At 44.8% G+C, this 23,944-nt stretch overlaps 1 protein-coding gene across 1 annotated transcript in view; it reads left to right on the top strand.

Annotated features, from left to right (window-relative positions):
* The window catches only part of GABBR2 (gamma-aminobutyric acid (GABA) B receptor, 2), a 299,076-nt gene that overhangs the window by 112,096 nt on the left and 163,036 nt on the right, over positions 1-23,944 (top strand). Inside the window, exon 7 of the mRNA XM_008575182.1 lies at positions 12,688-12,924. Within this exon, the coding sequence (XP_008573404.1) occupies positions 12,688-12,924 (237 nt within the window). The remainder of the gene's footprint in view (positions 1-12,687; positions 12,925-23,944) is intronic.

Raw genomic sequence — 23,944 nt, 5'->3', positions numbered from 1 at the left:
CAGGTTGTGCAATGCTGCTAGCATGTGCTGGCACCTTGATGCTGCCATAACTGGGAGCAGGAACTAGACCATGGTGCTTCAGTCCTCGGGGCCTCCGCTGGCTCCCACTGCCCTGCTTATCTTGTCTGGCTGTTGTGAGGACCAGGTGGTATGGTATACGTAAAAGTTCTGCAAGAGTACACAGTTCTTTATCAGTGTAAGCATTATCAAAAATCAGGTGATGACAGCCCTGGTGAAGGTGGTAACATCCATTTCTCAATTCTGACCACCAGCCAAAATTCAGTACAGCAGTGCGCATAATTTTTCTCTGTCTTCTCTGTGTTCACACAGTTGATTCTCCACCTAACCCCAGGGTTTAAAGAATAAGCTTCACGATAAAATTTTTTTTAAAAATTATATATATACATACACTTTTTATTCATTATTTAATCTAAGTCAGAACCAACTCCACATAAATGATTTATTGATTCATCCAAAAATGGCAAATCATTAGGACACATTTTGTGAACATCTCTTTAGATCATGCTGGCACCAGGGCAAAAAATGTTGAAAGAAATATTTTCATATAAAAATTAATGCATATATAAAAATGTTTTTGAGATGTTGAATAATGAGCAGAAATAACTCATTTTATTTCTGTAAGTGTTATTTTTAAAGTTGTCAAAGTTTGCAATTTATTAACATACTTGAGTCCAGGGATACCCTATATTTTAATCTAAAAATAGGATAAAACTCAAGGAAAATACAGAAACTAAGAAAAAAAAATCAGTATAATAACTAAACTGAGAAACTTAAGGAAGACCAAAGATTTAAATGATTACACATGAGATCTGTGGAGCTAAGCGGGGGGTGAGGGCCAGGAGATGCCACATGAAGAGCCTTGGATGTTGTTCTAAGGAGTGTGGATTTTATCCAGGGTGGGAGCCACTCAGGCGTGTGAGCAGTACACAGGAATGCATTTTTAGGGAGATTGTTTTTTATTTTTTTATTTTTCATGGGTTTTTTTGGAAGAGATGTTTAGTTATTTTTATCAACATCTCCCAGATCACTGACTTTCCTTTTTTACTTTTCTTATTTGGGGCTGATGAGGAGGCTGGCCTCTGCCCCATCACTGCCCTGTGCATGGGACACCTTGGGCCTGTTCACCTCACTCCACAGTTGTGGATGATCCACTCATAGGCTCCCCAGGATGGAACAGGGCCATCTGGGTGGCTTCCGAAAATCAAGGAGACCCGGTACCTGTCCCTGCAGTTTTTGAAGCAAGACGTGGCATTTCTCACCTTATCCTGCAGTTACAAGATGATAGAAGTTACATGGGGAAATCTGCAGAATCAGACAGTATTAGAGCTGCTCCTAGAGATCATCTAGTCCAGCCTCACATCAGATTCTCAGATCTTCCAGTATCTGAGGACTTGCTATTTTTTCCCTTAATTCCCCCGCACTGGTCCCTCTGGGGCTACTTGGGTCCTGTTGGCCCTTCTGCCTCATATTGCCCTTCAGAGATTTGGGGGTGGAGACCACATCCTTGGAGATGTCCCTTCTCCAAACTAAACAACCCCAGTCCCTCCAGTTGTAACTTATAGATCCAGAGCAGGGACTAAGGGCAAAATTTAAGGAGGTGCCAAAAACATCAGTAATCGAGATTTTAAAAAAATATCTTAATGTGGTATTTTTTAAATCAAAATAATGCAAGAAAAGAGTTTTGATTTTTAAAAAGATGGCATTAAAATATTTTTATCTTGAGTCCTGAGTTTTTGATTCCCCCTTAAATTTCACACCTAAAGTTAGTGTTTCATGTGCTTCACTCTAGTCCCAGCCCCCAACAAGCTGTGTTTGTCAAACTCCTCCCCACGCTCGGCCAGTCCTCTTGCACTTGTTGAATGCTCCCTCCCAAGGGTGTGAGGCCCAGAGTTGAATAAAACATGCTTATTCATGGTATGACCACAAGCCTCCTTCCCCAGCTGCCTTCGTAAGCGTATGGCTGCAGGAAGTTCTGGAGAGTTGCGAAACGTTTCATGAACTTCAACTTGCATTGTGCATAACTGTGCGTGTAACCACGGTCAGCATGGCACTGGCTGCTGGATTGATGACTGTCTTTTGGGATCCACTGGTGTCCGTGAAGACAAGCAAACACTACCAGAGCCACAGCAGATAAACAGGCTTCTGCCATCCTCGCTATTTTACAAATAGGGAAACTAAAGTGCAGGGAGGGAAGGGACACACTCAAGGTCACTGTAGTGGGTTGAATAGGGGCCCCTAAAACGACATGTCCACATCCTAATGCTTGGATCCTATGAATGTGACTTTATTTGGAAAAGGGGTGTTGCAGATGTAATTAACTTAGAGCTCTCACGATGCAATTTTCCTGAATTATCTGGGTGGACCCTAAATCCAGGCAGAGGGAGATTTGATGCACCGAGGTGAAGTTCCTGTGAAGAAGGAGGCAGAGATTGGAGTGATGTGTCTCCAAGACAAAAATTGCTGGCAGCCACCAGAAGCAAAGGAAAGAGGCATGGAACAGATTTTCCCTCAGAGCCTCCGAAAGGTACCAACCCTGCTGACACCTTGACTTTGGACTTCTGGCCTCCAGAACTGTGAGGGAAGACTGTCTGTTGTTTTAAGCTACCCAGTTGGTGGAAATTGGTTAGCAGGAATCCGGTACTCATCCAGCAGGTGGGCGCAGATCCAGGACTCCTGATCACATCTCAGGGCTGCTCCCCTCTGTGTACTGTTGCTCCAGACCTGTGACATGCTCAGGGTCACATCTGGATCAGCCCTCCTGTGATGGCTCAGTGGGCCCAGGAGCACACTGTCTGGTCATCAGGCGATCTGGAGCACCTCAGCAAATCGCACTCACTCCAGGCCTCAGTTTCATCGACTGCAAATGAGGGATTTGGCCCAGATAACTCCTAGGGTCCTCTTACAACTCAGTTTTCTGCCTCTCTGTAAATATTGCATGGGGTTATTACAGCTAGCTGTGGGATGTGGTTATCATGTTAAACCCTGGAATCTCCCAGGATACAGGTGACTCCCAGTAGAGAAAGTCACAGAGCAGGCAGAATAATGGCCCTCCTGCATGCATTCTCTAAGGTTCACCCCTTCATATGCCTGTCTCTAGCATCAGGCTGTCCCCAGCTCGCACATCGGTGCCAGGAGTTTCCTGGTAAAGGGAATAACAATGCCTTTGGCTCCCTCCAGAAGCACGTTCTTCAGTCCTTGTCCCGGTTGGAGCAAGTGTGGACCTCAGGCTTCTCTGAGCACATTCTTCTGGCACCTCATGAAGACAGCTTCTGGGCACTTGTTTTGGGCTCTGACATCCAGCTCTTTCTCCTCCTGAGGTTCCCTATCTCTATTGTACTTCTGCATAGTGATTCTGTTGACACTGATGGTTTCAAGTGTCAACTTCCATTTTTCGGAGTCCTGTTAGGTTTGTTTCCATTCTGAACATTTACAGTTCTGGCCTGTTTTCTCCAGGGATGGCTCAGCCTCTCCCACGCGGACATTCTTCCCATGTTACTGTTCCTCTGCTGAGACACAGAGCTGGGCCAAAGCGCCAGATGGAGCTGTTCGCAAAACCCTGGAATCAGCAGGGACCTCAGAGATGGCCTCAGCCCTCAATCAAAGGCACAGGCTCATCCTTTGGAAGAGTTTGCATTGTTGTCTGGCAAGAAACTTCTGTGACCACCCGTGATTGTTTATGCAACACTGCAGAGCTTGAGGAAACACAAATCTAGTAGGCTCTCAACTTAGAGCCAATGACCCATCAAAAGCTGCACCCATCTTGTAGCCACTGTGATAAGAGCTCCATGACAAAGCACTCGAGCTTTTAGGGAAGCTCTTGGCTCTAGAGTGGAGAAAGGGAAGGTGCATAAAAAAATAGGGGAGCTCCCTGGGGAACCGAGCTTCACAGAGCCACTGCCTCTGACCCTGCCCTCCCCACACAGCTCCTGTTCCTTTTACCCCCCTAGGTATCCATCTCACTGGGACACAGGTGGTATGACAGAGGGACATGGGCTCAGGAGGAGGGGTTTGGTGGCCTATGCAGGGTCTGCTGGCTACATTTGAATCTTGGCTCCACACTCCCAGCTGGGTGACTCTGGCAGACAGCTGGTTGTCTGTACCAACATCCATACCCCTCTTCCCCTGTTTCATCTCAGTAACACATCTCTGACTTTTGACTGGGTCTGTTGCCACCCTACTAAAAATGTACATTTCCCAGCCTCCCATGTAGCTAGATAAGATCAGGATTCTAAGTCTAACCAATGAGATATAAGGAGAAGGGTTATATGGGATTTCTGGAAAGGCTTCTTTAAAAAGGGGTCTTGCCCTTCTTATTCTTTCTCTTTTGTGTTGGCTGGAATATGGATGAAATGGCTGGGATGCTAGCAGCTATCTTGGGCCATGAGGTGACCTTGAGAAGGAAACTTTATTCTTGGATTGTGGAGCATAAAGATAGGAGTTTGGGGCCCTGATTACTCTGTGGAGCTGTCATAGCAGCCCTGCACTGTCTACCCAGGGACCTCTTTTATATGAGAAAGAAATAAACTATCTCATTGTCACTGATAATTTGTTCATTCTGTTATATGCAGCTGAACCTAATCAGTAGTGATCCAGTGACGTTGGACAAGTCATCTAATCTTTCTGATTGTTTCTCATCTGTAAAACTGGGATAATAGTATGTCTTTCACAGATTTATAAAGATCAGATGAGGTTATACAGTAGAAATTATCTTACAGAGTGCCAAACATGTAGTAGATGCTTCACAAAGTTTAGTTCTCTTCCATCATCAGGACAGGAGACTGGGAAGTAGGGGAGAGGAGTAGCCAGACTGATGAAGACTTTTTATAGCCCAAGTCATGTGAGGTGAGAAGCAGCTGAAGGAATTGAGATTACTTTTGATTTTTTAGGTAATTATTTTCATTTAAGGAGAACACCCATGTAACAACCACCCAGCTCAAGAAAAAGGACATTACAAGCAATCCAGAAGCTGCCTTTATGCCCTGTCTCAGTCAGTACTCACCATCAAAGGTAACCATCCTTCTGGCTTTCTTTGCCGTACAGATGCCTGTTTTTGTTTTTGTTTTTCGTTTTTGTCTTTTTTACTGACCGGTAATGGGATCGCAACCCTCGGTGTCGCGCCCGTACCGCGCTCAGCCAGTGAGCAGGAACTGGTCTCCCAGATGCCTGTTTTTGATCTTTTGAACTCCAGCTGATTTTTAATAGTATCTTCAGGTTTAGGGTGGATTAGTCTATCTGGTAGCTCTTCTGCCTCACCCTTCGATAGCCCCGTCGTCTGTCCTTGCCACCGTTTCCTCAGTCTGCCTTTATTTGCCACAAAACCTTGCACCAGAATATGGGTGGGGAACATGTGAAATGTGTTAATTTTTCTCTTTTTACTCACAGTTATTTTACAGTTTTGGTGTTCTCTGTCTTCAATTATTGGTGAGGGTAAAATGTGGTATCGAATTTTTGTAGCTATAAAGCTATTTAGTATAGTTTGGGGAGATGTGGGGAGGCTAATTGATACACAGCCTCCATTGTCTTCCACTACCTGGAAGTCCTCTAAATGGTGTGTTTTGATGAACAGAAATTCTTTATTTTATTATATTTTATTTATTATTTTTTGTTTGCTTGTTTCTTGTCTGTGACCGGTAAGGGGATTGCAACCCTTGGCTCGGTATCATCTGCACCGTGCTCAGCCAGTGAGCGCACTGGCCATTCCCATATAGGATCCGAACCCGCAGCGGGAGCGCCACTGTGCTCCCAGTGCCGCACTCTCCCGCATGCGCCACGGGGTCGGCCCAGAAATTCTTTATTTTGGTAGAACTCACCCCAAGGCCATGAATATACTTTCCTATTTTGTTTTATAGAAGCTTTATTGTTTTCCCTTTCACATTTAGATGTACAATCAACCTGGAATTGATTTTGTATATGGTGTGAGGTAAGGATAAAGATTCCTTTTCTTCTTTTCTTTTTCATATCGATATCTGATTGACTCAACATTATTTATTGAAAAGTCCATCTTTTCCTGCAGTTATCATCTTTGTCATAAATCGAATGACTGCATATATTTAGTTGTATTTCTAAATTTTATTTTCTCTTCCTTTAGTTTGTTTTTTCACCAAAACACCTCTGCCTTAATTTCTGTAGCTTTATAATGAGTCTTGATAACTAGTAATATAGGTCTTCCATCTTAGTTCTTCAGTATTGTCTTTGATATTCTTGTCTTTGTATTTCTGTGCATATACACTCTTGAATCAGGTTGTAATTTACACTTACATACACACAAACCTACTCTGATGTGTACTGGGATCTTACGGAATCTGTAGATCAATTTAGAGAAAACTGAAATCTTAATAATATTGAGTCTTCCAATTGATGAGTGTTATATAGTCCTGCATTTACTTGGGTCTTCTTTAATTTCTCTCAGAAATGTCTGTGTAGAATTCTTGCACATATCTGGTTTGGTTTATTTCTAGGTATTTGATATATTTTGGTGAATATATGTGCACATTACTATTGGGTGCATACTTCGGGGTGGGATTTCTGAGTCACAGGGTAGGCATATGTTCAGCTTTAGGAGATATGCCAAACAGCTTTCAAAAGTGGTTATACCGGGCCGGCCCGTGGCTCACTCGGGAGAGTGCGGTGCTGATAACACCAAGGCCCCGGGTTTGGATCCCATATAGGGATGGCCGGTTCGCTCACTGGCTGAGCGTGGTGCTGACAACACCAAGTCAAGGGTTAAGATCCCCTTACCGGTCATCTTTAAAAAAAAAAAAAAAAAGTGGTTATACCAATTTACACACCCACCAGCAGTGATCGGGAGTTCCAGTTGGTTCACATGCTCACCAACTTTTGGTGTTGTCAGCTTTTTAATTTTAGCCAATCCAGTGGGTGTATAGTGGTATCTCCTTTTAGTTTTAATTTGCATTTCCCTAATGACTAATCAAGTTAATGACTAATCTTTTCATATCTTTATTGCACATTTTGATATCTTCTTTTGTAAATTGCCTATTCATGTCTTTTGCCTATTTTTCCTATTGGATTCTTTGCCTGTTCCTTTTTGATTTACAGAAGTTCTTTTTATATTCTGGATATAAATCCTTTGACAGTTATACGTACTACTTATATCTTCTCTCATTCTGTGGCTTATCTTTTCACTCTCTTCATGTATTTTGATGAATGGCAATTCTTGATTTTCATGCAATCTGATTTAAGTATTTAAGTATCTTTGCCCACCCAAGCTCATGAAAATATTTTCCTATCTTGTATTTTAGAAGTTTTGTTATACCTTTCACATTTAGATATAGAATCTATATGAAATTGATTATATAGGTGGTTTGAAGTATAAAGATTCATTTTTTTCTATATGGTTAGCCAATTGATTCAGGACCATTTTTTTTTTCCTTTTTGTCTTTTTTCGTGACCGGCACCGGGATCGCAACCCTCAGTGTCGCGCCCGCACCGCGCTCAACCAGTGAGCGGACCGGTCTCTACAAGGGAACCAAACCCTCGGCGGGAGCGCCGCCGCACCCCCAAGCGCTGCACTCTACCGAGTGCACCACCGGGCCAGCCCAGGACCATTTTTTTAACAGACCATCATCTCTCCCCCCACCACCCATGCTACACTGTCACCTCTGCCATAAATTAAGTAACTGCATGTAGTGCAGGTCTCTTTCTGGACTTTATCTTCTCTTGCATGATCTATTTGCCTGTCCTCTAATCAACACCACACTGTCTTAATTACTTAAGCTTTTTAGTAAGACTTGACACCTGGAAGTGTTAAGACCTCCTTTTAGATTTTCTCAGCCCTGTGTCATTTTTCATGTAACTCTATTCACATATATACACTTTCCATTCCTTTTCATTCCTTCCTGCATTTCTGTTCTGTTTATGATCATTATCTTTCTGCCTGAAGAACTACTGTTAGTCTTTCTTTTACTGTGGGTTTGCTGAAGACAAATTCTCCTCATTTCTGGTTGTCTGGAGTTTTCTATATTTCACCTTTAATTTTGAGGGATTTATTAAGTAGGCATAAAGTCTGAACTGAGATTATTTAGCTTAAAAGGAGGAGAATGCCACATGGGGGAAGGGTAAGCACGTCCCTGTCTTCAGCCCTTCGAGGGGCTGTTGTGCATGAGCGGGAGCAGACATGCCTATTTTGGGTCCATGGGAAGATGTGGCATACTGAATACAGGCTGCAGAAGAGCGGTCTCATTGACATCGGGCATTCCTTAAGTGGAAGGCTTTGCCTGAAAAGATAGTGAGTTTCCCAACACTGGAGAGTCTAAGAAGGGGCTCAACAAATACCTGGAAGTGGCTATTGAGAAGATCCAATAATAATATTGTAGGAGGGACTTAATCAGTGGTTGCTAATTTGTGCATGCTTAGAATCTGAGATATTTTTAAATACAGATGTCTACGTTAACTCACTCACTGACATACCAAAACAAAATGTAGGTCCCCAGCATCTGCATTTTTAACCAGCTCCCAAGTGTTCTACAATCTGGAATATAGGAAGAGACTAAAGATCCCCTAGTGTGCCTTCCAAATGATACTCTGTGATTCGATCATCTCACAGGGACTCCAGAGAGAAATTCTGCCACTTTTGCCTCTGTGAGGGGGAAGTTGGAGAAATAGAAGAGGATATGCCCTTCTCCTCGTCCTTTCTTCTGTCCGTGAGGCTCCCCTCTCCCAGACAGCAGGACTCAGCTTGGTTCTGTCGGAATGACAGACCCAGAAAGTTTAGTCACACTGTGGGTTAGCAAGCTTGTGTGGGCTAGCCTGGTAACCTAACCACTATTTATAACATAGTTTCTGTGGGAAAATATGTTCTGAGTTGCAACAACTGCCTTTCAAAAATATGCTGGAGCAAAACCTGTCAGTAATTGGAACTATATATAAAGTTATCTTCTCAGAAACTTTTCACATCTCACAATAAACTTGACCTCAGAGCATGAGTAATTAATCAGCACTCAGTGTCGGCTTCACAGAGGAAGAGCTTCTTCTGCCCTGCTAGTAATTGGAGGCCTGCTTTGGGAAGAACTAGTACTTTTTCTCCAGCAATGTGAGAGTGTTTCTTCCTGCTGTCATTGTTTGCCCGAGGGAGACTGGTGCTGGCGTCACCCGGGAGCAGTGATGAATGGCCCGGGATATAACGTGGTGGCAGTGTCTTCTTCAACTCGAGGCTTGGAAGGACAGTGAGAATGAGGTCACCTTTCAGGGCTGAGCTACACCTGTGTCCCATTCCAAAGACTCTACCACAGAACTTGGTAAACAGCCATATTTCCAGTATTCTCATCCCTGGGAAGAAGTTTTATGAAATAGAAAAAAATATGGATTTACAAGTGGCACAAGTGAAAATTATAAATAGAGGCTGGTGTTGGCCCCAAGGCCAAATCAAATAAACAATATGCTCTTATTCCATTTACTGTCCCCACCAAAAAAAAAGAAAAGTTAAAAAATTGCACTTAGTTACCTTCTCATGAGACCACACTGGGAATATTCACCTCAGGTCTGGACCCCCTCCTTTAAGAGGATCATAGAAATCTTGAAAGATGCCCCAGTGCCATGCTCTAGTTGGGGAGCTGGTCCAGAAATGTCATCTGAATGTAACCATTTGGTTAAACAAATGGGATTCAAAGACGGACACCACCAACCCTCAGATGCCTGTGTGCAGCAGAGAAAGCTCATAGGAGCGAAATCCAAGAGGGGAGAAGAAGCCAAAGGGCCTCCGTCCTTTTGTGCTTAAAGCAATTAATCAGAGAAATACACTTCCAAGTAACTTTTTTTTTTTTTTAAAGATGACCGGTAAGGGGATCTTAACCCTTGACTTGGTGTTGTCAGCACCAGGCTCACCCAGTGAGCCAACCAGCCATCCCTACGTGGGATCTGAACCCGGGGCCTTGGTGTTATCAGCACCACACTCTCCCGAGTGAGCCACGGGCCGGCCCCCAAGTAACTTTTTAATACTTTAAAAATAGCCAACAGCTGAGTTCACAACCAGAAATAGACCCAAATTACATTTAAAAAGCAAAGAACATATAGCTATATAGTAAAACATGGAAAAATAACAAGGATACAAAACAAAAAAAGATGTGACCGTCACCATAGCAATATGGCATAAAGAGGAAGTTGACTTAAGTAAAAATTACTGGTCAGTATTTGAAAGGAGCGCTCTCTAATCATTAATTGGAGCAATGCAAATTAAAATTAAAAGAAGATATACATTTTTCTTAACTGAACAAACTGAAAATGATTTTAAAAACTAAAATACCTAATGTCAAGAATGCAGGAAAATGGGTACTTTCATACACAGTGGGATTTTTATATTTGGGGAGAATAATTTGGCCCTACAATGTGTGAACAGGTATGTTCCTGTGTTTTACAGACAGAGAAACTGAGGCCTAGGAAGGGCCTGTGCGGGTTTTGTTTAGGATTCTGCTGATAGCTCAGTGACCAAGACAGGGCACATCCCTGACCTCACGGAGCTTGATTGTGGGTGGGTGGGGAGCGGGGGGTGCACGGCAGACAGTAGCCCGTACACACATAAGTAGGGAAAGTGCAGGGTGACAAGTGCAGCAAAGATAACAACTGTGGACGGAGAACGCTGGGTGAGGGGTTTGTGGAACGGGTGAGTCAGGGAAGCCTTCCCTGAGAAGTGACAGGTGTTGACATTTGAATGTGAGAATATCATGCCAAGAGCGGTGGAAGGAGCTTTCTGGCAGAGGAAAGAGCGCGGGAGCCCCGGGGTGCGAGCAAGCGATGTCGTGAGGGACCCGCAGGTCTGGGAGAGCGCGGGTGTCATGCCTCCCCAGGAGTCAGGACAGCCAGGGGCAGTAGGGGAGGGTGGAGGGGAAGTCATTAACTGTGAGAAGGGGCTGGGGATGCTGGTCTCCTTCAAGAACTGTCAGATTGGAAGAGTTTCTGCCGTGTATTTTGAGTGATGAACGTAGTGATGAGCAGGAGATGATGTATTTCTTAGGGAAATTGTAAACAGGGAGAAAACCTGAGCCTTCCAAGAGGACCCTGAAACACAAAAGAAGGTGGGTTCATTGCTGGCACCCTGTTCACATCCAGTTAGGCAGAGGTCATCGCCTGCAGGTCTGGAGGCACAAGGCACTCACTCCACAGGAACCTGGGTGGTGACCCCACAAGAGATGCCGCTTCTTGGCCACGGTGGGCTCCAACCATGGACAGACCCAGCCTTTGATGGCCCAGCTCCTCCAACCTCCTAGAGTACTAGACTGGCCAAAACAACTGGTGGTTTTCAAAAAGCCATTATGACCTCAGAAGTCAAACAGGAAAGAAGTAGCAGAGATGGAATGGGAAGCTAGTCTGGCTACACACACACACCAGCTGTGTGACCTTGGGCAAGCCTCTGGACCGCTCTGAGCCTCAGGCTGTAGACAGACGGGGTGTATGTGACTGTGTCTAAGGGCCCTTCCCAGTATAAAATGACAATGCGTTCATGGTTTCTATGTGATTTGTCCCCAAGGAGTGTTCTTCCAAAGGCTAAGCCACAGGCTCTGATGACATTTCTGGCAGGGAAGTGATTTGAGAAAAGGCCCACAAAGGGGCTAAGGGTAATGGGTTCCCCTGGGGCAGCATTCATTTGGAAGTACAAGCTCCAGAGACTGGAGTAAAAAGGCAGTTTCATTACTTTGAGGCCACAATCAGAATGTTAATATCACCAATGAAATTCTTTTATGAAATTCAGCTCAATGGGAGAAAAAAATTCTTTTTTTTAATGCCAAGCTACTCACAGACACTGTTATATTATGAAAGGTGAAAGGAAAGAGTAGGAGGCATGGGTGTTGCCTTACACCTGAGCAACGGAGACCTGCCCCAGGCCCTGTGCTCTAGGAAGGCCTCACTCGGCCCCAAGGAGACAGCCCACCTGGAGCCTGCACCCCACCAACTTCTAGACCCTGCCCTGAATTCCTTGCACAATAGTCTGGAGCTGCTTCTAGACAGGAGAGCCTCTGGCCTCGGTCAGCCGCAGTTCATGAGGGTGGACTATGCCTCTGAGGTGGTCAAAGGGCTACTGATGCTGGAAGGGGAAGGAGGTGAGAACTGAGCCTGGCTGGGCTGTAGAATGGACCCACGGCGGGAGGGGGTGGGCTACAGAGCAAGGCCAGCTCCCCCCTGTGCTGCTGTGTCCAGCCTGAAGCTCTGAGGAGCCCCAGAATTCCAAGTTCAAACTTGGCCTTCCAGGACATTAGAAAGGTATATTTATTACAGTGAGGGAGGAATAGAAAATGTTTTATTACACAGTTTGTTCACTCATCTATAGCTTAGACATTTATACATATGGTATATGGGCCTCCATGAGTACTCCAGCCCCAGACCCTACAAATAGTAGGGGAGGACTGGTCAGGGTGCATTATCCCTCCCTTTAGCCTTACCAGCCAGACAGGGTTCAAATCTCAGCCCTCACTCACCAGCTGTGTGACCCTTGGCAAGCAGACCTCTCTGAATCAGTTTCACCATCTGTGAAATGGGGACAATAATAGTACCCACCTTGCAAGGTTGTAGGAGGATTAAGTGAGATAATGCACATAAAGAGCCTAGCACTGTGCCTGGCACACAGTGGGTGCTGGAGAGTATTGGCTGTTTTGGCATTATGTGCTGATGTGCCTGCCAGCTCTAACTTGGTATTCCCCGACCCTCTTGTTTTTCCAGACTCCCCAGCAGTATGAGAGAGAGTACAACAACAAGCGGTCAGGAGTGGGGCCCAGCAAGTTCCACGGGTACGCCTACGACGGCATCTGGGTCATCGCCAAGACGCTGCAGAGGGCCATGGAGACGCTGCATGCCAGCAGCCGGCACCAGCGGATCCAAGACTTCAACTACACGGACCACACGCTGGGCAGGATCATCCTCAATGCCATGAATGAAACCAACTTCTTTGGGGTCACGGTCAGTCCTATGCCTCCAGGCTCTGTTTGCGTTATTGCCCCTTGCAGGGGCTGTTACACGTCTTCTGATACGTGATCCTTTGTCTCGGGTCATTGAAGTCACTTCTTAAGGGCTGTGGGATTGCAGGGCTGTTGAGAGGAGGGGCGGGGCGGGGTGTGCTCTCTGAAACATCGGGGAAATGCTTCTCTATAAATCATGGATGAGAAAGGCTGTAGAGTCAACAGCACACAGGGCAGGTGCATTTTACCAGGAGGGGGGTTGGGTGGGCCAGCAGGAGCTCTGGACCCTAAGTCAGGTTCAAATCCAGGGCCTTCACTTACAAGTTACCTTCTTTGAACTACAGAGTTTTCATTCACAAAATGGGAATAATATCCACCTAACGAAGTTGTTATAAAGATCAACCTTTATGATGTAAAAAATTGCTAATAATTGTTGAGCGAGCTACTTGCTCTTAGCCTCAAGTTTTTCATCTGGGAAATAGGGATAATAATATATGTCTCGCATGGAAGTTGGGAAAATTAGCAATGATAAAGGCTAATGTTTCTTGAATGCTTACTATGTGCTAGATGCCGTGCTAAGTACTTGATGTAGATTCAATAATGCATGCCCAGTGCTAGGCACATAGTAGGCACTCAATAAATGGTAGCTATTGTTATTGTTCATAATGATCTCATTGCGTCCTTATGCCATCCATAGGAAATAGGTGTTGTTATTATCCTCATGAACGGGGAAGAGCCTGGCGCTTGGAGCGTTTAGGTACTCCAGCTAATCAGAGGTAGAGCTGAGATTTGAACCTGGGTCTAACTCTAAATTGCTGCATTTCATTACCTTCTGGTAATGGACGCATGTGCTAGTCATTTATGTGCTGTGTGTCACTGACTCTGCTCCCAGAAAATATGGGAAATTTATGTCAAATATAGGTTGAATGCACTGAAGTGCTGTCCCATGTTCTAATTTAGAGAGTCATTTATACAGTCAGTCCGACTTGGGGCATTAAGAGGAGTAAGTAGGTAAGATGAGTTGATTGGCACGTTTCTTAAGTGTTTGTACTCGTGCGTGCGTGTGCTTAGGCTTGCCTCATTGGTCTGGTGGGTCAAGGCCTGTGCAGGTGCCAAGGTGTGGACAATGTTGTGGATGCCAAGGTTAAAACAAGCTCCCTGTGCTAGAGCCCATGGCCCACACGTAGGGGAGAGACCTGGACAAAAATGACAATGAGAGGTTAACAGTGCTCAGAACCGTGGGAGAAACTATATGAGCCTGGAGAGATTGCTGGGACCTTTGGTGAAAGGGTCAGGGGAGGTTTTTTGGGAGAAGTTTTTTTGGCATTTGAGCTGTGCCTTGATGGGCAGGTAGGAGTTAGACATACAGAGAGGGGCTGGCATCTGGCCAGATGGAGAAAGGCATGGGTGGGGGGGGACGATCACTTGGGCAGAAATGTTGGGAAGGTGAACATGGGGCCAATTCTGGAGGGACAAGCTGAGGAGACTGGCCTTTATCTCAGACGCCAACCATTCTCAAAGGGTGGTCAGCATTAAATTCTCGGAGCCAGGCCCATTGAGTCAGAATCTCCCCGGGTGGGGAACCTAGCCATCTGTTTTAACAAACCCTCCAGGAGATTCTAATGCACGCTACAGTTTGAGAAGCACTGCTCTGGGTGTTGGGGAGGTACTGAAGTTTGCTAAAAAGAAGCAGATTTTTGAAATCCCTGAGTAGAGCTGCTCAGGACCTGAAATCTGTGGGCATCTACTCCCACAGTTCAGAAGTAAGCGCTCTATATAGTTTTTGGCAAAGTCAGTTTATGTAGCACAACCTAGATTCAGGCTGGAAACTAACAGCTTTCCTCAGACCAGGAGCTTAAAAAAATTTTTTTTTATCCTCATTACTCCCTGTTATAAAATCTCACATGGAGCCTGATATATAAAACAGATTAAAGAGGAGCTTCTCAGTTGAACAAAGAAGCCCAGAGCCCTGCCTGTTGTGTCTTCCCACAGCCGCATCCTCATCTCAGCCCGGCAGCCACTGAGACCCTCTCTCAGAGAGGCTGGACAGAGCACCAGCAAAAATACCTCCCAAGTTCTTTCTCCTCAGTGCACAAGTTCACAGACTGGGACTCAGAGAGGAGGGGGATTCTCCCGGGTTCCCGTGGGTAGCATTGAGGCAGGGCTGTTTCAAAATGTGGGTACACTTATTCAGGTCATCTTTTCACGCTTTGTTTCTTATTTAATAAAATAAATTCACAGTATCCAAAGTTGAAATGGAAGAATAGAGAGCTACAGAATCTAGGACGCATTTTGCCATCTCTCATAATCCTAGAATTCAGCATTTTGCAAGATGCCTGATATATCTTAGTTGGAGATCACTTATAACCACTTCTAAGTGCTCTCTTTCATCTAAGCCAAATAATACATAATTCCTACTTGATGGGCTTGCCATCTCTCATAATCCTAGAATTCAGCATTTTGCAAGATGCCTGATATATCTTAGTTGGACATCATTTATAACCACTTCTAAGTGCTCTCTTTCATCTAAGCCAAATAATACATAATTCCTACTTGATGGGCTATTAGAGAAGACTGCCTAAAATGCTTTCCAGGGTTCAAAGATGAGTTTCTTTTCAATGGGAAATTCCTTGACACATATTTATGCCTGCTCCGGTTTGTTACTCATAATTCAGGGAATTTCAGATGTGGAAGGGGTCTTAAAGATCCTCACAGTCAATGCCCTCATGTTGTGGCTGAGTATCTGAGGTCCAGAGAGGAAAAATGACTTTGAAAAGCCACACCACAAGTTGGCAGAGCCAGGATGGTAGCTGGAGTGGTCCTGCCTCCATGCCACTCCGCGCCATCTCTCTTCTCTTTGTGCGAGTGTCCCTGTAGTTGAGAAAGGTTGCAACAGGGAAACAGCTGTGCACAGTGTCTCACCTCCCTCCTCATCCCCTTTATCACATTGTAATATGTGCTTGTCACCGGGTTGTAGACAGGTTTCATTAAAATCGTCCTCTGATCACAGAAAAAAGAACGTCTTCCGACAAAATAAAAAGCGTCTTTGTAGTCCAAGGAGACCGCAGAAGGCCAAGTTCTGCTATAAATAAAGAGTTAGAAAGTAAGGGAACAGGAGAGGAGGAAATAAATTGAAGCGTTTTCCATTTGCTGAAGGGTTTTCATTATACAGCACACACGGTATCCATTTTTCCCCTCTCAGGCAGACACTTTATTCTGGGTCACTTCATTCAGCATGTTTACTATATGGAAAATCATTTAAACACATTAAATTAATTATACCTATGACTTGATTTCAATTGATTCAGTATGCTGGGAGCTGGGCCTGTGGTTCTTGGTTGGCATGTTGATGAAGAAATTTCTTCCATGTATCCCAGGTTGGGGATCTGGCTTCGCTTGGGGTTCAGCTCTATTTTATTTTTCTAGGAGCTCCCCTCCCAGCTACCTTTCTCAGGGAACACACTGAAATGGGATTTCGTGTCTGCACCTGCACACTGATGGCCTGGGAGTACTGTCCATCTCTGATTCCTTCAGTGCACAGTTCTGATGTTCAGCCCTGTGATTAACTCTCCATGCTCTGGAAATCTCAGGATGCTTCCCCACCTGGAACCTCCTCTTCTGCAAAATACGCAGCCAGGAAACTCAGGCTAGGATTGGCTATATAGATCTCAAAAGCCCAGAGGGTGCTGAGAATCCCCTTTACTGAAAGTGATAAGGGCTTGGAACCCAGCTCAGCAGAGTTCATCTTGGGCAATGATTCCTAAACTTCTGTATGCACGAGAATCTCCCAGGGAGCTGCTCTAAAACTTCGTATTCCCAGGCCCCATTCCAGAACATCAGATACAGTGGTCTCTTGGTAAAGCCCAAGAATTCATATATTAATAAGCAGGCTGCCTGATTCTCAAATAGCAACCTTGAGAAGTGCTTGGAGCGCCACACGTACACGCACTTTCTGGTCTGAAACCTTTCACCCGGGCTGGGTACCTGGTGTATAGAGAGGAATAATGTATGGTCCCTGCCCTCAAGAGCCCTCCATGCAATGGAAGAGAGATAGACGAATAGAAGAATAATTTCTGGGCAGTATCTACCCAAGGCCCCTGGAGTGAAGACTATGTTTTGCTTAGGGGACTAAACCAAGGAGCCATTGTCAATTTTCCTGCAGTTCAGTAAGCAGAACTCAATGTATCAATAATTGAAGGTACAGTCCTGTGGGCACTCATTTTGTGTCACATGCTGGGAGCGAGAATGCAATTCCAGGCCTCTCATCCCTGACACTCAACATGCCAGCACTCTGTGGCTCAACAGACTCCTCTAATTTGGTTTTCCTGACAAAGATTCACTAAATTCATGAACAGGAGACCATAACCTTTCAAAACATGCTTGGGAACATTTGCTAAGCATTCAGGTGAAAATCAAAGCCTTACTTTTCTTTGGGCGATCATTTTTTAATTCTTCCCTGTTTCCAGACTTTTAAAACGAGGGTGACCCCCCAGATCTTAAAGTGGACAAATCCTTTGAGTGTGTCCCACTGAGATATGACGGCTCTAACCAGCAATATAACCCCTCTGGTATATGTTTCTTTTGATGTGTTTTTTAAAAGGGCACCACATTTAGTTTGTGGTACTCACAACAGGCTAAATTATAGAATTTCCTTTTGCCCTATTATGAAAATGTAATACACGTAATGTTTTTCCCAGAGAGTTCCTCGGGGTATGTATACTGGGTTTGGGTGGAGGCTGGGAGGCTTCTAAGAGCATTTGGTTGTGAGAATAGGGCTCCAGTCTTGCTAAACTGTTTCCTGTGAGCACCCCTCATTCTCTGTGGGTAGACTCAACGTAGAAGCAATCACAGCCGGAAAGAAGGTGACCTGTAAGTTCCTCCAAATAATAGTATGTGCTTCATCCTCTGCCCAGCCTTTCTCAAGCAGCTGCAAGTCTGGACATCTCAGTGTAACATATCTGTCACCCTTAGGTTCAGGCTTTTCATCTCTGATGACTGTTATCTTTTCTTTCTTTTTTTTTTTCTTGTCTTTTTAAAAAATTTTAATTGGCACATAATAATGGCATATATTTATGGGATACTGTGTGATATTTCAATACTTGTGTACAATGTGTGGTGATCAAATCATCACACATGGGTGGATAATTAACATACCCATCAACTCAAACATTTATCAGTTTTTGGTTGGGGAACATTTAAAATCCTCTCTTCTAGCCAATTGAAAGTATACAATAAATTGTTTTAATTATAGTCACCTTACAGTGCCGTAGCACCCTGGGACTTATTCCTCCTCTCTAGCTGTAATTTTGAAACCATTAACCAGCCGCTCCCTATCTCCCCTCCCCGCTATGCTTCCCGGTCTCTGGCAGCCACTATTCTGCTCTCCACTGACGGCTGTTATGTTCTAATTGTTCTCACCAAGAAGGTGAGGAAGAAAAGCAGGTGGTGATTTGCAGAGTTTATTGATCTATTTGCTTTTATTGCTGATGAAGAGGAATCCAGCCTTAGCCAGTGTATCCCTGAAAGTTCTTATGTAACATCTTTAAAAAATTATCTCTACTATGACTCAAATACTGCCCCCGTCAGCAACCCCCTTCCTGCCAACTTTCTACGAAAAGCGAGGACATCATAGAGTAAACTCAGATTGGCTGGGATTCCAAGTACGCTAAGGTCAAACTAAGGAGCTAGAGAAAGCCAATAGGTCCCTCATTCCAGGGAAAATCGTAGTGTCAGCTCAAGCCCTTGTTCATTTCACACCCTCTGTTGACCAGCCCTCCTGTGATCTTGAAGTTGTGCAGTTGATGTTTTTATCCAGAGAACTTTACACACACACACACACACACACACACACACACACACACACACACATGCTGAACGTCATCTTGGTAAAGTTGGCCCATCTCTCCCGCTTGTCTGATCTTTAGGGTCCTGACTTTATTTTCCAACACAGAAGCTAAATTCTAAGCTTCCCACCAGCCACACATTTGTGTCTTTTATTTGATATCATCACTTAGTGTATAGATTTTTTCTTAAGGGTGAATTTGGCTAGAAATAGAACACTAGGAACTCCATCCAGAAGTGGACAAAACTCTACCAGTCCAGGGTCTGGTCATTCTACCAGTCGTGACTCATCCCCTGCACTATCATGATTCTGCCTGTCTCTAGATTTTGTACTTGAGGCTGTCACTAGAGAACTTTTCAGAAGCTCTGCAATGGTCCAAGTGTGACGTGTCCCCTGGGTGTCCTAGAAAATGGCATTTGTCCCAGTGACCTCATGCTTGCTCCCTATGCCACTCACTGTTTCCTACTCTAAGGACGCTCTTTCATGAGCCTTTCTTGGCTACTGCCTAGGATCGTCAGCAAACCCTTCCAGAACTCCCTCTGCACCCCACTTGTCCCCACCACATCCTATACCCAGGTAGTTCCAGTGAAATTGCCTCATATGCGGACTTAATGTAGGAGCTGATCTGAGAACCAAATCTCTTCTCCTCTATTCGCTGGCTAACCAGCTCACCCTCAAACTCATAAAATGTACCATTGCCCGGGGCATGGCAGTGGTGATCTATAACAAGAATTGCAAACTTGAAAAGTCAGGCAAAAAGAGGCCTGGTATATGTACCTCTTAGAGCTGTGTAACCTCAGGGAAGTTATTTACTTCTCTGTGCCTCAGTTTCCTCATCCATAGAGTGGAGAAAATATATCCTACTTCAAAGGATTGTTGTGAGACATAACAATAGTGTCTAGCACCCAATAACTACATCAATCATTATTGCTATTATTATTATTGTTACTGCATTTCGATGGTGAGCTTTCAAGAACAGCATTTGTGTGGGTCGAATCAAACAATATTCAGAACTGAATCCAGCAAACAGTCATTGTATACCTACTAGGTTCCAGTCTCTTTCACATATATAACCTCACTCAAGTCTCTCAACAATAATCAGATCTACTCACTTGTATTAAGGTTGTAGGGGTTTAATATCAAAACAGAACCAAATAAACTCTGCCTAAGCAAGGGCACTTTCAAGTCCTCCCCTGCTGCCACTCACTCTAGGGATTTGACAGCTACCTTAAAGCAGAAGGCATCTGGTCACAGAACTTCCTCCTGTTCTTCCCTGTACACCAGCTCAGTGCCACTCATGCTCCAGTGGCCCTAAGAATTACCCCTTAGCATTATAGACAAGAACTCATTGCAGCAGATGCTGTGGGTGCCCCACTCAGCTCTCTTGGGATCCCTTGTTGGATCAGGGGGTTGGATCAGGGGGTTGGCTGCTGCAGGTGCCCATGTGAATGGCTCACACCTGCAGCCTTACCTGAAGGCTGGCCTTGGGGGATTGGAGCCTCTCAGCCCGGAGGTGCCTGGGAATTACACCCCACCCCACCGCCTGCAGCGATGACTGATGCCCACGCAATTTACCTTCCAGGCTCCCCTCAGGATTAGGCTGAGGCCAGCCTTCATCTGAAACCACATCCAGCTTGGCCTCTTCCTTTCTCCTCTCTCCCTTACAGGTTTCTCCTGAGAACGCGTCCTTAACAAGTCACTTACACGTGATTCCCTGTCCTAGGCTTCACTTCTGGAGGATCCAATCTAAGACATCCACAAGTGTTTTTATGGGAAATTTAAGCATTTTCAAAAGGAAATTTTTGCTATAATCTAAATGTTATCTGTGTTAACTGTAGAACCAACCCTCTCCATTGACTCCCTCGACCCAGTTAGAAAGTTCTGGACTCTTCTCCCTCGTTCCCTGTTGCATGTTGCTTGTGCTCTGTCTGACTGTACTCAGCCCATGGGAGAGCTGTATTTGTCTCCTCCAATGGATTAGCATCTCCCAGATTTGTGGGGACAACAGCTTGTTATTTCTCTGATCTCCACAGTACCTCACCTAGCGCTTTACACCTGTTAGAAGCTCAGTAAGTTCTCATAACCTCAAGCTAACTTCGCTGGATTGAATCCACACATGATTGAGAAATTCAATCACGCTGTTCTACTCTGTTGCATTCCAGGCTTCTATAAACTAAAAACACTTTTTAAAACCCAATAGAACTAACAACAGAAGTATTATGGGACTTAGAGTTCTTGAATCTACTAACAATGATTCCTAAACTCTTGGCTGTGGTACCCGGTGTCAGTAATTCACATAAGTTGTGGAATCTCCCTGGTGTGCGCTAGCACGTGTGTGTGTTGGGGGAAGTGGGAGGGTGGGGGTCCCTTCCAGTTTCCTTCCAGAGGCAGCAGAGAAACCCATTCTTACACCACGCCCCCCCCCAGTCTCTCATCTCTCCCATCAGCATCTCTCTAGAGCACAAATCCCAGGGCCTGAGGGGGAGGCAGTTGCTGATGAGCCCTCTGTGACTTCAGACTGTCAGGAACATTTTCGAGAGGTAATTGCTAGTAATAAACAACAACTATAATAATAATAACAATCCTCGCTGTGTGACTGCTCTGTTTACAGAGTGCATTTGTAGTCTCTCCCATCTTCCTTCCTCAATGCAATTACATTTATTCATGTAATAATAGTCATAACTATCAATTAATGAGCTCCTACTGTATCCCAGGCAGCACCCTAAGCATTTTGCACACTTTATTGAATGTGCTGCTCAAAACAGCCGTGCGACGGGGATGTATAATACCAAGTGCCTGGAACACTTCTGCCAGTGAGCTGCATCTGGCTCCCGCACCTGTGTCACCTCTCTGCCCTCCTCTCCGACACCCTGTTGAAAATGCAGCTCCCTCCCGTGTCCGCTTCATTCTTCTCAATAGTTACTGCCATCTGACATACTATGTGTCTTACTCAGTTATTGTCTATTCTGTTTTCTGCTGTATCTCCAAGGCCTAGAACCATGTGGTTGGGGCATAGCAGGTACCTGATAAATATTGGCCTTAATGAATGAATGATTTAAATAATTAATGGCCATGTCATAGATTAAAGAAACAGGCTCATCAAAGATAAATGATTTATCCAAGATACTGCAGGTAGTAAGTGACAGGGTTTATTCAAAGCTACCAAGTCTTGCTGACTGAAAGTCCATATTCTTTAAACCATTTAGATATTCTATGAATTCAGACAGCATTCCTAGCACCTCCTGTAAGCCAGACCAGTGCCAGGCAGGAGGAGTAAGATGTCAGGTTTTGCCCCTAAGGAACTCATGGTTAGAAAAACCAGGTAAGATGCTTCGGAGAGAGAGCAGGTACCACCATCCCCATATTAATGGTGGAGGATGTTGTGGTTCCTGTCTGCACTGAACAGTGAGCGTGTGAGCCCCTTGACAATGGGGTCTGTAATTCTCTCTGTACCCCTGGTATCTATCTATAAGACCTGGCTCAGTCCAATACATGTTTGTTGATTGAATGAATTAGGAAATTGTAGCTCAGAGAGGCAAAATGCCTGAACAGTGAGCGTGTGAGCCCCTTGACAATGGGGTCTGTAATTCTCTCTGTACCCCTGGTGTCTATCTATAAGACCTGGCTCAGTCCAATACATGTTTGTTGATTGAATGAATTAGGAAATTGTAGCTCAGAGAGGCAAAATGGTATGTTAGAGTCCCCCCAGTGCATTGCTGGGGAACCTGGTTCAGAACTACATCATAAGTCTTCTGATTCTAAATGCAAGTGTCTCAAAATCTTGTGTTCTTGGCTGCCCTTCCCCTGTTTATTTTTAAAAAATTGCAGGTGACTGCAGACAATGTACAGCACAGGAATGAAACCTACTCCTTCTGCTGTCAGATAAATTTGAAAGATCAAAATAATGTGGTTTCGCAATTTGTTTAAGTTGATGCTTACCCTTCCAAAGCTTGCAAGTTTGATTTCCTCAAGTCAGGAAGAAATAGCTATTTCCTTATGAAAAGCACTGTGGGGGAGTGCATCATCTTACGAGAACATCAACGGAAGCTCTGTGTACAGGGTCCCTGAGAGAAACAAAGAGGATGCTCTGTGACATGGTGGTTGTAGTAACAATTACTATGCTGACAAACGTAGTAATAATAGGCATGGCTAACAGTTCCGAGTGTTCACTATATCCCGGGTACTATGCTAAGCTCTCAAAAGTATTATCTTATTTAATCCTTGCAATGACTCCTGTTATGTGTTGAATTGCAACCCCTGCCCCAAAAATCTGTATGTTGAACTCCTAAACCGCAGTACCTCAGAACAGGACCTTATTTGGAAATACAGTCATTGCAGATGCAATTAGTTAAGATAAGGTCATACTGGAGTAGGGTGATCCAATATAATTAGTGTCCTTATAAAAAGGGGAAATTTGGAGACAGACATGCACACAGGGAGAGTGCCGTGTGAAGATGAGGTGAGAGATGGGGGTGATGCTTCTACAAGCCAAGGCACGCCAATGAGGGAACTGATCTTCCCTCGCAGCCCTCCTGAGGGGTCAACCCTACCGACACCTTGATTGCAGACTTCTAGCCTCTAGAACTGAGACAATACGTTTCTGTTGTTTAAGCCACCCAGTTGGTGGACTGTGTTAGGCAGCCCTAGTGAACTAATACAACCCCACGAAGTGGAGACTATTATCAGCATTTTGCAGGTGAGAAAACTGAGAAGTTAAAGAATTTACCCAAGGTCAGAGAGCTAGTGAGTGGAGAAGCTGGGATTTGAACACAAGCAGTCTAACTTCGGGAGCGCCGCCGCGCTTCCCAAGCAGCGCACTAGCGCAGTGCGCCACCGGGCCGGCCCTCGACCCTCATTTTTAACTATTATCCTACACCCCATACAAGCTCTTTTCTATTAAGGTGGTGCTGTGGATTGGATGTCCTCCCAAACTTGCTGAGGCTTGGTCCCCACTGTGACAGTGTTAAGAGGGTGGGAAATCCTATTGTGGTAGTTGAAAGGTGGGGCCTTGAAGAGGTGATTAGATTGTGAGGAACCAAGCCCAAGTAAGTGGGTTAATAGGTTGATGATTTAGTGGTGGGCCCGGGAGTGGTTCTGAGGGCTTTAAAAGGAGCCTTTCTGGGCCGGCCCGGTGGCGCACTGGAGAGTGCACCGCCTGGGAGCGCGGCGGCGCTCCCGC

Source organism: Galeopterus variegatus, unplaced genomic scaffold (assembly GCF_000696425.1).
Source record: "Galeopterus variegatus unplaced genomic scaffold, G_variegatus-3.0.2 Scaffold1151, whole genome shotgun sequence".
Classification (NCBI taxonomy): Eukaryota; Metazoa; Chordata; class Mammalia; order Dermoptera; family Cynocephalidae; genus Galeopterus; species Galeopterus variegatus.
This window is presented reverse-complemented; position numbering and strand designations above follow the sequence as displayed.